Below are 14161 nucleotides of genomic sequence, written 5' to 3' on the forward strand. Positions count from 1 at the left end.
TCCATCTGGGGCTGGGCTGAGGGTTGTCAGGGTCAAGGTCCACAGTGAAGCGAAACCAGACAAGGCCTTGGCAAGGAGTCCTGGCTGGACTGGGGCCATGCACCTCGTACTCCTGCTTGAAGCCGTAGCCCTCAGCCGTCTTCATCTGGTTGATGTGCTGCAGGAGGTCGGCCACACGCACTGCAGGATGCAGCTGCCCCGTGTGGTATGGGGAGCCCTTCCGGCCACATGGACGTCGCGGGGAGCCCCCCAGGAGGCTGCTCGCCTCAGTGACCCCACTGCTGCGCTGGTCTCCTGCAGTCAGAGAAAGGAAAAGGGTTCCTCACACTCACAGAAGCCTCAGTCTGGGGAACCCTAGATGGACTGGGGGTGCCAAGGGAGAGAAGGGAGCACAGTCAACATGGAAGATGCCTAAGTTGTTTGCTGGAGCCAAGCAGCCTGGCTGGGCCCAACTTGTATGACCCTGGGCAAGTCTCTTCCCTTCTGCGTCTTGGTTTTCCCATTTGTAAAATGAGCAATTAGATCACGTGACCTCTGGCCCAGCCCTGCTGGCTGGGATCCTGTGGTCCCCTCACTGTCCTGGGCTCCCCAGCTGGGCCCACCCCTCTGTGACTTCACCTGCTGCCCACAGGGGACAGCGCTCAGCAGAGCCCATGGCAGTCCCCCCTGCCTCCCCCTCTTCCAGGGAACAATCTGGAACATTGACAACTCCCAGCAATTACCCCATTCAAAGACAAGCCAATCCTGAAGTTAGCTGCCACCACCACCCCCTCTGCAAACTGACCTGAATAGAGGCATTTCTCCTGCGCTGGCATTTCCATTGTCAGGAACAGGTGGAGAGGTTCACAGTGCCCCACACATCCTGGGAAAACTATCCCCTACCCCCAGACCACCCACTCCCCGGCTCTCCTCGTCAGTATCCTCCAGGACATCCCACCCTGGTCCCCGAGATCAGGTCCTAGGACTGAGCAAACAGCTCAGCTACACATTCACTCTCACACTTTAACACTCATTCCCTCCTTCGGGCCCAGGTGAGGGGCAGGGGCTTATCCAAGGCCAGCCCTCCATGCGTCTCACAGCTGTTCTCTGCCCAGCTCTGAGCCGGCAGGGGCAGGTGGAGAACAGCCAGCGGGGCCTAGATGCCAGGCCCCTCCCTTCCCTGTGCCTTCGCACACACCCTCTGCTTTGAACACTCCTCAACCGACCCCCACCCCCCAGCCTTTATGCCTGGTGAACTCATATCCATCCTTCTGGCCTCAGCCAAATGACCCTCCGTGGGGAGTCTTCTTGGGTGCCTGGCTTCTAATTCCTAGTCACAACTAACGGACAGCAGGAGTGCAGGAGCACCAGCCGGACACCACCACCACCACCCCCCCCACCACTTCCCACCCTCCGATCTCTGCCTCTTCAAATCCAGGAGACCGCAGGCTCTGCTCAGGTTCCACCTCCTGAGCCTTGGGGTTTGAAAGCTGCCTCCAGGTAGAAAGTCAGTGTGAGGCTGGGCTCACCTCATTTTGTTTCTCTTCTCGCAGGAATCACAGCCGCGAGCTGTCTGGCACCCAATGTCTGAAAAACGACTGTTTCACGTATTTTGTACAAATTTCTAGTTGCTTATGTAGCTGGAGGGCAAGTCACATGCAAGCTACACCATCGTGGTCAGATGCCCCAAACCCTTCATTTTTCAGATGGGGAAACTGGTCCAAAGAGCAGAGACTTGCCTAACGTAGTGGTTGCCAAAGTGTGTTCCAGAAAATACTGGGCATGCCAGATGACTAAGTGGTATTCCATTCAAAAGAAGAGGAGGAGGAGGAGAAGGGGTTCTATGTTTTAAAGGAGTCTGCGAAATACTCATTTAAGAAGAAATAAGTAGGTTTTTTCCCCTGTGAGACGTCTCAGGGCTTCTAACATGTTAGTGTGTATTTTAAATCTCCAAGAGATGGGTGAAAATAGCAGCATTTCACCTCTGTCTTTCACCACAAAACAAAAAAGCTTTTTTTGTTTGTTTCATGAAATATCCTAAGGGGAACACAGTGTAACATGGTGATTAAGAGACAGGCTCTAGAGAAACACAGGCCTCAGATCAAATCCCAGCTCCACATGTGACCTTAGGGATGGTACTCTCCAGAAATTTCCCTTTTCTCATGACAAAGGAAAATTAAGCCTGTTACTCTCCAGTACAATGATGTTAAATATTAAATAAGATAACGCGTGTAAAGCACCCAGCCCAGTGCCTGGCACACAGATGGGGCCGTTGACATGATTAGTGCTTCTAGGAAAGGGAGGAACCCCTTGAGTCCCAGAAAACCAGGGCAGTTGGTTGGCTTTTCTGTCCTGGTCCTTCTGCCCTATAGGATCTTGGTCCAGGGCCTGGCCATTCTAAAGAGCATCTACAATAAACACACAAGAGAAGCACAAAGATTTCAAGAGAAAAAGACCTCTGGTGGCTCCAAGAACTTGGAGACAAAAGGGTCCTAAGTTTTTCCGTGGAAACCATGCTGATAGCTCCATAGAGAGCTCTCCAGGTGGAGAGTCTAACAGCTCATCCCAGAGACCCTGAAGCCCTGGTACAGCCTCAAGAGTAAGCATGGAATCATCTTCCAATGGCTAAAGGCAAGCAAAAACCCCACCCGGCTGAGGTCTAAACAGAAGGCCAGAGCCAAATCTGAACGGCTTGCAGCTAAGCATGTGCACAACACAAGACGTTCTACAAATAAGACCATCAGAAGACAAAGGGTGATGAATGAGGATGTTGCCAAGAGGAGCCTCCATTCCTGGGCCCAGAGAAGACAGTTCTTTACTCTTCTCACTCATGAATTCCCATGGGGTTTTACACACACAAACACACACACACACACACACACACACACACACACACTTCCCCATACACACCTCAAGAACCAGCCTGCCCACAGCTGGCAGCCCCTGAAAGGGATAAGGAGAGGAAGGAAAGTGAGAGCCAGGCCTCAGCTCCAAGGTCACCACCCGGGGGCTCTCCCAGGCTTCTCCCCAGCTCCATCATGATTGTGGGACATCTTTTGGGAGTAACCACTGGACAACTGATGTCTTGGAGGGATAGCTAAGGCCCAGAGGAAAGAACACTGGGCCTGGAGTCAGAGAAACCTGAATTTGAATACTGACTCAAGTCACGTGACCTCTCTGGACCTCAGTTTCCTCCTTTGAAAATGAGGATCCTCAGTCATTATGTTTAGAGATATATACAGAAACATATGCACATGATCTCTGTGGTTTGCCTCAAAATAACCTTGGTAGAGGGGCCTGGGTTGGGGTGTGGATGAAATATAATTGGTTACAGATGGCCAATTGTTTTATCTGGGTGATAGGGACTTGTGACTCTAGGATAAATTCAGTAATGGAATTGCTCTAAAAATTAGATTTTTTTCAGAAATTAACACAACATTGTAAACTGACTATACTTCAGTGAAAGAAAGAAAGAAAGAAAGAAAGAAAGAAAGAAAGAAAGAAAGAAAGAAAGAAAGAAAGGGAGAAAGAGAGAAAGAAAGAGAGAAAGAAAATGAAGATCCTCAGACTGTCCTCAGAAATGGGCACTTTCCCCGATTCCCACCCACCCTGAGACGAAGACAGGCCACCAGTTATACAATCCAGCAGCACTCCATACTTTTCCTTCACTGTTTGCAATTAGCAAATACCTTTAAGAAACACAGCCTGTAATAATGGCTAATAATATCTAACACACTGAGTGCTTTCATACGCCTGCCATGATTCTTAAATCATTCAGTCCTAAGATGTCGGCACTACTGTTATCCCCCTATTAAACGAGAAACTGAGGCCCAGAAGGGTTAAGTTACCTGCTCATTAAGTGGCAGCATCAGGATTCAAACCCAGGTCCATCTGACTCGGATCCTTCTGTCTTTCTCTGTTTCATTCGTTCTGATAAAGGGGCCCTTGGGATGATGAAAGAACCTGGCACTTGCTTGGCCAGAACCCACTGGTTCCCAGATGGGTCAAGAGCTCCAGATGGACAGTACCCAGTGTTTTCAGAGGCAGGATCAGAGCCGATGGGGGCACATTCCAACATCTTGGGAACAACCCAGCTCAACATTTACTCAGCATGGGAAGTCCCTATTTAAAATTTCCACATTGAGGCTGCATCAAAATCAACATGGTTTTCTGTTCAAAACCACAAAAATCTGGCCTCCACTGTTTGGAAAAGAAAAGAAGGAAGTGGCGGCTAGACCAGCGTGGGGCGTAAAGAAAGGGAGAGAAAGCCTTGAGACTCAGCTCCAGACTCCTGAACACACCTTGAGCTTCCCAGCCATCACACCTTCCCCCAGGGCCTGCATCCTGCCTTCAGTGCCCACGCCTCTGGGCCATCAGTCAAATCTTCTCCATCTCAGCCAAAACCCTGACTTCCCCTGCCCAAAAGTGTATCTTCTCAAAACTGTGGCAGCACTAATTATCCCCACCATTCCCTAGCAATTAGCCTGGTGTGGGTCAGTCTCATCTCCTCAGGTAGTCAGTGAGTTCCTGAGGAGCAGAGCCCATGTTTCCAGCCTCTCTGTATCTCTCCATAGGATTCAGAAGCAAGGTAGGTGCTCACACCACCCTCACCTCCCACTGTCCCCAACACCCACTTGAGTTTTCAGCCCAAGCAGGCCTCTCCATGTTGTCCTCCCGTGCCCACCTCCATCCATTTACACATGTTCCACATCCACAAATGCCTTTTCTTTCCACCTCTGCTGGTCCAAATCCTACCCGTTCCTCCAGGTCTAGCACGATATGGTAGAAATAGCAATTGGCAATTCAGAAAAACCTGCATTTAAATCCTGACTCTGCCATTTTCTGGCTCTTTGTCCCAGACAAGTGCTTCTCCTCTCTGGGCTTCTGTTTTCCTCATTTGTAAAATGAAGGGTTGGTAACAGCTACTATGCAGGATGGTGTATAAATTTAATCAGAGAGGTCACAAAGAGAACGTGATGAATAAATGCATGTCAATGAATTTGAAAACATAAATTAAATGGACAAATTCTTAGACAAATATAACTTCTTAAAAGTGTCTTGAAAAACACAGAAAGCTTGAATACCCTTTACTTCCTTAAATAAATTGAATGAAAAGTTTTAAATGTTTCCGTAGAGAAAACAACAGAAAAAGATGTTTTCACAGGTGAATTCCACCAAACCTTCAAGGAGCCAATTATTCAATCCCCCATGATAAGGAAAAAAGAGAAAAGACTTCAATCCATTTCATAAGACTAACAGCATCTTGATACCAGAAACCAGACAAAGATAACACAAAAAAGAAAAATTATGGGGCAATCCTACTTGGGGAATACAGCTTTAAAATCTTAAACAATATTATCATTATGCTAAATCCAAAATTCATTAAAAAAAATTATGCATCATGACCAAGTTGAATTTATCCCAAGAACTGAAGGTTATTTTAACACTAGAAAATCTAAAAATGTCACCCACCTGACAAACTAAAGGAGAAAGATATGATAACACGGTAAGTCCAGAAAAAAAGCATTTGGTAAGTTTAACTCTCATTTAAAATAAAAACCTCTTAGGAAACTAAAAACTGAAAGGAATTTTGTTAATCTGGTAAGACATTTCTTCCAAAAACCTACAGCAAACTTCATTCTCAGTGTTTTAATGTTAGAAGCATTTTTTTAAAACCAGAAAAACAAGACAATGATTTCACCTGTAACCACTTCCATTCAACACAGTATTTGAGGCTCCAGCCCGTGCCATGCAGAAAGTCAAGGGGAAAAGGACAAGAAACAAGGAAGAAGAAACAGAACTGTTAATATTCACAGATCCTTTGTACTCAGAAAATGTGAATGATTCTACAGACAAGTTAGAATTATTTAGAAAGTTTAGACCCTGAATAGCCAAAGCAATCTTGAGAAAGAAAAACAAAGCTGGAGGAATCAAGTACCCTGGCTTCACACTACACAACAAAGCTACAGTAATCAAAACACTATGGTACTGGCACAAAAACAGATATATAGATCAGTGGAACAGAATAGACAGCCCAGAAATAAAGCCAAACACATATGGTCTATTAATCTATGAAAGAGACAAGAATATACAATGGGGAAAAGACAGTTTCTTCAATAAATGGTGCTGGGAAAACAGGACAGCTACATGTGAAAGAATGAAACTAGACCATTTTTTCATACAATATTCAAAAACAAACTCAAAATGCATTAAAGACTTAAACATTTTTCCAAGAAGACATGTGCCAATAGGCACATAAAAAGATGCTCAACATCACTAATCATCAAGGAAATGCAAATCAAAACCACAGTAAGATATCATCTCACACCTGTCAGAATGGCTACCCTCAAAAAGACAAAAAATAACAAGTGTTGGTGAGGATGTGGAGAAAAGAGAATCCTCCTGTACTGCTGGTGGGAATGTAAACTGGTACAGTCACTATGCAAAACATTACAGAGGTTTCTCAAAAACCTTAAAATAGAACTGCCATATGATCCAGCAATTCTACTTCTGAGTATTCACTAAAAGAAAATGAAAACACTACTTCAAAAAGATAAAGCACTTCAATATTCTCTGCAGCATTATTTACAACAGCCAAGATATAGAAGCAACCTAAGTGTCCGCTGACAGATGAATGGATAAAGAAGATGTGGTTTACACATACAATGGAATATTATTCAGCCATAAAAAAGAATGAACTCTTGACTGGGACATTGTGCTGTGTACCAAAAACTGACATATTGTAACTGACTATATGCCAATTAAAAAAAAAAAGAATGAAATCTTGCCATTTGCAGCGACATGGATGGACCTAGAGATTCTCACACTGAGTGAAGTAAGTCACACAAAGAAAGACAAATATGATATCACTTATATGTGGAATCTAAAAAATGATACAAATGAACTTACTTGTTAACAGACTGACAGACACAGAAAACAAACTTACGGTTACCAAAAGGGAAAAGAGGAGGAGGGATAAATTAGGATCAACACTAGTATGTATAAAACACTATATATAAAATAGATAAACAGAGATTTACTATATAGCACAGAGAAATATATTCAATATTTTGTAATAATCTATAATGGAAAAGAATCTAAAATACACACACACACAGACACACACACATATATGTATAATTGAATCACTCTGCTGTACATCTGAAACTAACACAACATTGTAAATCAACTATACTTCAAATTCAAAAATATTGTAAAAAATAAAATCAAATAAAAATCCACTTTTGTCTTAAAAACTTTTTTTTATATTTTGTGCATCAAAAGACACTACCCACAGAGTAGAAAGGCAACCCACAGAGTAAGAAAAAACATTTGCAAATCATTTGTCTGATAAGGGATTAATACCCAGAATATATATATATGTGTGTGTATAAAATTCCTAAAACATCATTCATCGTTAGGGAAATGCAAATCAATGAGATACTGCCTCACATCCATTAGGATAGCTGCTATAAAAAAAAATTTTTAACAGAAAACAAGAAGATGTAGGGAAAACTGGAATCCTTGCACACTACTGGTGGGAATGTAAAACGGTACAGCCACTGTGGAAAACAGTATGGCAGTTCCTCAAAAAATTAAAAACAGAACTACATGATCTAGCAATTCCACTCTGGGTCTATACTCAAAAGAATTAAAAGCAGGACTCAAAGAGATATCTGTGTACACCTATGTTCGTGGAAGCACTATTCACAATAGCTATAACATGGAAGCAACCCAAGAGCCCATCAACAGACAGATGGATAAGAAAACTGTGGAGTATACATACGATGGAATATTATTCAGCCTTTAAAATAAGGCAATTCTGAAAGAAGCTACAATATGGATGAACCTTGAGGTCATTATGCTAACTGAAATAAGGCAGTCCCTAAAGACAAATACCATATGATCCCACTTGTATAAGAGTAATCACGGTCATAGAGACAGAAAGTAGAATGGTGGTTGCCAAGGGCTAATGGGGGAACGGGCAGTTCTTGTTTAACGAGTACAGAGTTTCAGTGATACAAGATGAAAATTGATCTATAGATTCAATACAAATCCATCCCACAAAGTTTCCCCAGGAACCTAAAAAGATAATTCTAAAATTTACAAGAAAGGGAACGAAGGCAAATATAGCCAAGACATCCCTAATGAAGAACAAAGCTGGGAGGGCTCGATGTTTCAGATATCAAGAAAGATTTGGTACTGGCACAGGAATCGCCAACCTGGCCAACGAAAGGGAACAGGGAGCCAAAACACAATCCACATATAGATGGAAATGTGATGTATGAGAAGGATGGCACTGCGAATCAGTGGTGAAAGTATGAACTAAAATAACTGATGCTGGGGCGGGGGGGCGGTTATAGCTCAGTGGTGGAATGCCTGCTTAGCATGAGCGAGGTCCTGGATTCAATCCCCGGTACCTCCATTAAAAAAATAAATAAATCTAATCCTCCACCCCCCACGAAAAAGAAAAAAACTAACCAATGCTGGGACAGTTGGTTTTCCCTATAGAAAAAAATAAAATAAAATCCTCAATTCATATCACATACAAAAGTCACCTACAGATGGACAAAGATTTAAATGTGAAATGCAAAATATTAAAAGTTTTAGAAAGAAGTAAAAAATGCCTTATGACCTTGCATAAGGAAGAATTCTTTAAGAAAACACACGCCAAAAAAAATAGAAAACAGAAAGGAAAAGATTGATGAAGCTGACTAAATTGAAATAAAAAATCTGTTCATCCAAAGACACTATAAATAACCAGCAAAGATGAGCCACAAATTGGGAGAAGATATTTGCAATTCATAAGGGATAAATGATTCTCATCCTAAATATATAAAGAACTCCTAAAAACCACTAAGAAAGCAACAGAAAACCCAATAGAAAATTAGGTAAAAGACATGAACAGGCATTTTATGGCAGAAGAAACCTGAATGGCCAATGATGACTCGAAAATATGTTCAACCTCATTAGTAATCAGAGAAATGCAAATTAAGACTATAGAGAATTACCATCTTATAGAAACTAGTTTGGCAAAAGTGAAGAAGTCTGGCGAATTTTGATATTGATGGAGAGCAATGGAAACTCTTATACCCTGCTGCTAGGAGTGAACACAGGCAAAGACACTTTGGAAAACAATTTGACACTATCTTATAAAGCAGAACAAGCACATACTTTATAACCCAGCAGTTCTAGAATCTGCTGTGCAGGTGCATCTGGAGATTCATTTAAGAATGTTCACAGCAGCCTCGTTTGTAATAACAGGAAAACTAGGAACAAATCAAATGCCCGTGGATGGCAGAATGGAGAAATAAATTGTGATATATTCATACAATGGAAAACTATACATCAGAGAAAATAAATGAACCAAAGCAAAACATCCACCTGGGTAAATATGAGAAACATGATGCTGAGTTGAACAATGGAGAGTGATTTCATTTCTATAAAGCTCAAAAATAAGCAAAATTATATAATGCACTGTTTGGAGACACATGCACACACAGCAACACTTTCTGCCCAAAGGCAAGGAAGTTATAAACAAAAATTTCAGGGGAATATTTATGTTTAAGAAGGAGGTAGGAGATATGGGAGGAGCACCCTGATGATGTTCAAAGTCAACAGTGGGATTCACCAGTGTTGGTTATATTATTATGACTTTATGATTTTCATAAATATCATATCTGCTTTTGTACGAATCAGCACTAAGCAGAATAAAAGGACGTGTGATGAAGCGACTTGTGACAAGCTCCCAGCACATACAGCTGATTCACTGTACCCTTCCTGCAGGCCAGGCACAGCCCTCAATGATGCACACACATTCTCTCATTTTGTCTTCCAGCAGCCCTACCAGCAGAGATGATCTTCACCCTCATTTCATACATGAGGAAGCAGACATCCAGAGAGGTTAGGCTACTTGCCCCAGGTCACAGAGCTCAAGGGCTCTGAGATGCAAACTGAGGTCTGTTTGACTCCAGAGCACTTCCTCCTAGGCACTGGTCAGCCTCTCACACAGCCAGAAAGAGATGCTCTGATCCCAGAGCGGCGCTCCCTCCCCTGAGTTCCCGGAACACTTCACACAATTAACACTTGAACCTGTGCTCCTCTTAGATGAATCTTAAGTCCTCAATTTTCCTAAGCTCTTCCAGTACAAAGGTAATAGCTGTGCTTTCTCTGAATTGTGGTGCCCGTGCTGGTAACTCAGCAGCAGCACAGGAGATGCTTCCATTTCAGTTCCGGATGTTACAGAACTATCTGACGCAGGGCTCTGTGCCGTTGGCTCTTGGGGAGGAGTGCCTAGGGGCCACAGGGAAGGGGCAGGCACTCACCCCGGGGGCTGTAGCCGTGGGCATCCATGAAGGAGAGGCCCAGCCGCTCGTCCTCTTGCAGAGTGCTCTGGTCCGTGAAGCTGCGGTCCACAGCGCTCATCATGTGGGTCTTCTCCTGGCGGTAGTTGACCGTGGCCTTGGTCATGTTCACTGGCTTCCTGCAGGGGGAGGTTGATGGGCGATGTGGGTGCTAAGTGCAGCAGGACAGCACCCAGAGGTAGATGAGGAGTCCGGGCAGTCGGGGCCTTGAGGCCGGGAGCCAGTCTAGAAGCAGCTCTGGATGTTGAGGGGGGGGCTCTGCCTCCATCCTTCGCTCACCAGACCCAGGGAGCCGCTGCCTCCCCAGGCGGGACTGGGCAGGGTCCCTGCCTTGGGGACCTTTAGTGTGGGCAAGGGATGGAGCAGCAGTGACTTCAGGCTGGGATCCGTCTCCTAACTCTCCCTGGCCCCAGGGGCTCAGGAACCAGGAAGGAAAAATCACTCTGGGCCTGTTTTGGTGTTACAGCAGACAGTCACCCCACCCCGACCCAGGAAGATGGCTGCCCCAGCTCCAGCCCCGCATGCCCCATGTGTTACCTTCCTTCCTCCGTCCTCACCAGACAGCTGCCCTGGGAACTTGTCCTCCTGCAGGGGGGATGGCCTACACTCCTTCATGGTTGGGGGTCTAGCTAGTGCTCAGCAGACTCAGGAGTTTCCCCAGGCACAGAATGAACTCCAGCCAAGACTTTCTCTCACCCTCAGAACCCCCAGGATGGTCCCACCACACACCACACTAGACTTGTAAAGAAATTCACGCAGAGTCCATATTCCCAAGAGCAGCAGAGGGAGAAGGGGAGAGGCCCTGGTCCCTCCCTAAGAGAGCAGAGCTTCTGGAGAGGACCCTGGGCAAGGGCTCGGCACCACCCAGGCCTCCAGCCCAGCTTTATAGATGAGTTTGGCAGTTTGCGACCCCAGAGAACTTGGAGGAAAGTGGGTGGGAGAACAGGGGCTGGGGAGGGAGGGGCCACAGCTCCATGGCTGAGGGGCTGAGCAACAGGCAAAGCGGAGATGACTGGGACCTGCGCTGACTGGAGAAGAGCTGGGGCTGATCAAGGGAAGGCTCGAGATGAGCAAGTCATTCACCTGCTGGGCCCAAAGCGTGCAAGGTGTAGGGTAGACTTGGGGGAGGACTTCCAGGTTAGGCGGGCTCAGGGACACTGATCGTCCATGGAGATGAAAAGGCCAGTGAAGCAGTCCTCCCAGACAAACTCCACTCGTCCTGTCCTGCCTCAAGAGCTGCCTGGGGCGGGGGGTGGGGCACAGGATGTCCTCTGGGTGCCCCTCCTGCCAGGGCCACTGTGTCCTTTCTGTGCTAAGATGATGGCTCTGTGTCCACGCTGGGGACCAGGCTACTGTGCATGGAGGTGGACAAGGCCTTCCCAGTCTGCACGAGAAACAGCTCAGCAAACCCAGGCCTCCTACCCCAAGCCCTACTCGCAGGCTCTGGGCATCACCCTCACTGTGGCCCAAGTCAGAGCCAAAGACCCTTTTGGGGAAGGTGAGAAGCCTCTGTGGCTGTGACCTTGACCATGAACATAAGAGAGAAGGTGGAGCAGGGAGGGAGGTGAGGAGGGAGAAAGGAGGGGGCAAGGGAATTAGGAGGATACAGAGAAGGAGGCGGGGGTGGAGGAGGAGAGACCAAACGAACAATGACAAGGAGAGAGAGAGAGACGGGGGGGGGGGGGGGGGGGGAACAGGTCAGACACCAGCAAGCTACAGGGAGACAGACAGAGGACGGCTAGTCAGGCTGACTGAACAGTGGTGCCACGAATGGACAGTGGCCGAGAAGGAGGTCTCCAGCGGTGTGCCACAGGGCTCTGCTCCCACCCAGCCTGCTGTCTACTTGGAAGAAGAACCACAAACACTACCCACCCAGATCCACAAAGACAGGACCAGGAGGGACACTCGCACGGCGGCCTCCACCTGACCTCAGGGTGAGATCAAGCAGATGCAGTGTAATAAGGACGCTCTAAAAAGTTCTGCATTTAGGTTCAAAACTAACTGAGAAGTCGAGGGGGAGGGAGAGCTGCCTTGTCAGCATTTCCTGTAAAAGCCGAGCTGGAGGCTCCACGTGAGTTGACGAGGGTGTGGTTGCTGGAAAAGCCAGTGTGACTGTGGGTGACATCGATGCAAGTCTAAGGCCCAGGGAGGAGGTGAGAGACCACTGTCCCCTGGGCTGGCCTGGGCCACCTGAGCCTGCTGTGCAAGGAGGGAACAAGCACAGGGGCAGGGGAATGTTCTGGAAGGTTTGCAGAGGCAGAGAGCACGAGGCAGAACACAGAGCAGCATCAGCAGGCTGTGGAGTCAGACCGGGGCCTGGGCTGTAACCCCAGCTCTGCACGTCCCATGACCTCTGACAAGTTTCTTCATCCCCCTGAGCCTCAGTGTCCTCATCAGTAAAATGGGGTGATCACCGTGCCTCTTCTCAGGGTTGTTGTGAGGGTTCTGTGGGAAGGACTGAGCCCAGAGGAGGCACCCAGGAAACGGTGGGTCTGAGGAGCTGGGCCCCTGCTGGAGAAGGGCTGGCCGGGCCCTGGGAGCTGCCTGCCCTGAGGGGAGGGCTGCCGGGGGTCTGCGCCTCACACGCACACACATGCACACAGCTGTGGACCCCAGCACGGGAGCTGGTGAGGACTTCCTGGACATGGACTGTGGTCTGACGTCAGGAGGTCCTGACCAGCAGGAGTGGCTCAAGAACACAAGGGGCTGCCTCCAGGGACAAGAGGACAGGAGGCTCAGGAAGGTTAAGTGACTTGCCTGGGGTGACTCAGCAGAGCCGGGTCTGAACCTAAGACTGACCACAAAGCCAGCGCTCGTGACCTCCACACAGGACGACAGGGAGAGGAGACACAGAGCAGAGGAGGGACATTCAGAGACAGGGTACCCATGGAGGAGGGGCTGACCCCGGGCCAGGCAGGGGTAGGGGAGCCCAAGCCCAGCAGGGGGGGGGGGGGCAGGGGCTCCCCGGGAGGGGCAGGGCCCCGAGGCGGGTGAGCTACTTACGGGTAGTAGGAGTAGGCATAGTGGTCCCTCCTCGCAGCGTGCAAAGAGAACAGCACAGGTGGGCCGCGGTCCTCCCACCAGGCCGGGCCCAGGGCCGCAGCACCGCCAGGGAGGGGCCTGGTGCTTTCCTGCTGGGGAGGGGGCTGGCCAGGGGCTGAGAGGTCAGAAGGGCCCTCCTTGTCCCAAGGGCTGGCTGGGCTCAGTCGCTGAGGACCAGGACCTGAGGCCCCTTCCAGAACCTTCCCCAAGCCTGACGCTGGAGGAGGAGGAGGTGTGGAAAGGGCCTGGGGGGAAGCAGAGCTTTCACTCACAGTCACACACACATGCGTTCACAAAGAGAAATACACCGCATGTTCACACACACGCAGACACACTCATATGAATACACACTTGTACACATAGAAACACACTGACACACTCATATGCACTTACAAACACAGAGATACACACGCATGCAGATACTCATACACATGTATTCAAACACTTATTAACATACACAGATACACAGACATATTCACAAACACGCACTCCCACACTCAAGGTAACAGCTGCACTCACCCCTGCAAACAGCCCCCACCTTGGTGCCCACGCCCCTCACCCCTACAGGCCCCCCTGCCCCTGAAAGGACAGCCCTCTGCAAGCACCTGTTCCTGGAAGGGGACAAGTAGCCAGGCAGGGAGGGGCTGGGCAAGGGGACACAGACTGGACTCCAGGGCAAACTGGGGCCACCCTCCCGTCCTCCAGACTGCCCCTGGGTATGGGGTCCATTAAAGGAGCCAGATTGCCCCCTCACAGGACACCCAGAGCACAGTTGG

At 47.8% G+C, this 14161-nt stretch overlaps 1 protein-coding gene across 4 annotated transcripts in view; it reads right to left on the reverse strand.

Annotated features, from left to right (window-relative positions):
* The window catches only part of PTPRU (protein tyrosine phosphatase receptor type U), a 78623-nt gene that overhangs the window by 20084 nt on the left and 44378 nt on the right, over positions 1-14161 (reverse strand). For 3 of the 4 annotated variants that reach the window (XM_031464542.2, XM_031464541.2, XM_031464540.2), the window contains exons 15-16: positions 10305-10462; positions 104-294 (exon numbers count right to left, since the gene is read on the reverse strand). In XM_031464542.2, coding sequence (XP_031320402.1) covers positions 104-294; positions 10305-10462 — 349 coding nt within the window. Of the gene's footprint in view, positions 1-103; positions 295-10304; positions 10463-13346; positions 13377-14161 lie in introns of all 4 variants that reach the window. The other variant, XM_031464546.2, reaches the window with a different exon arrangement.

Source organism: Camelus dromedarius, chromosome 14 (assembly GCF_036321535.1).
Source record: "Camelus dromedarius isolate mCamDro1 chromosome 14, mCamDro1.pat, whole genome shotgun sequence".
NCBI lineage: Eukaryota > Metazoa > Chordata > Mammalia > Artiodactyla > Camelidae > Camelus > Camelus dromedarius.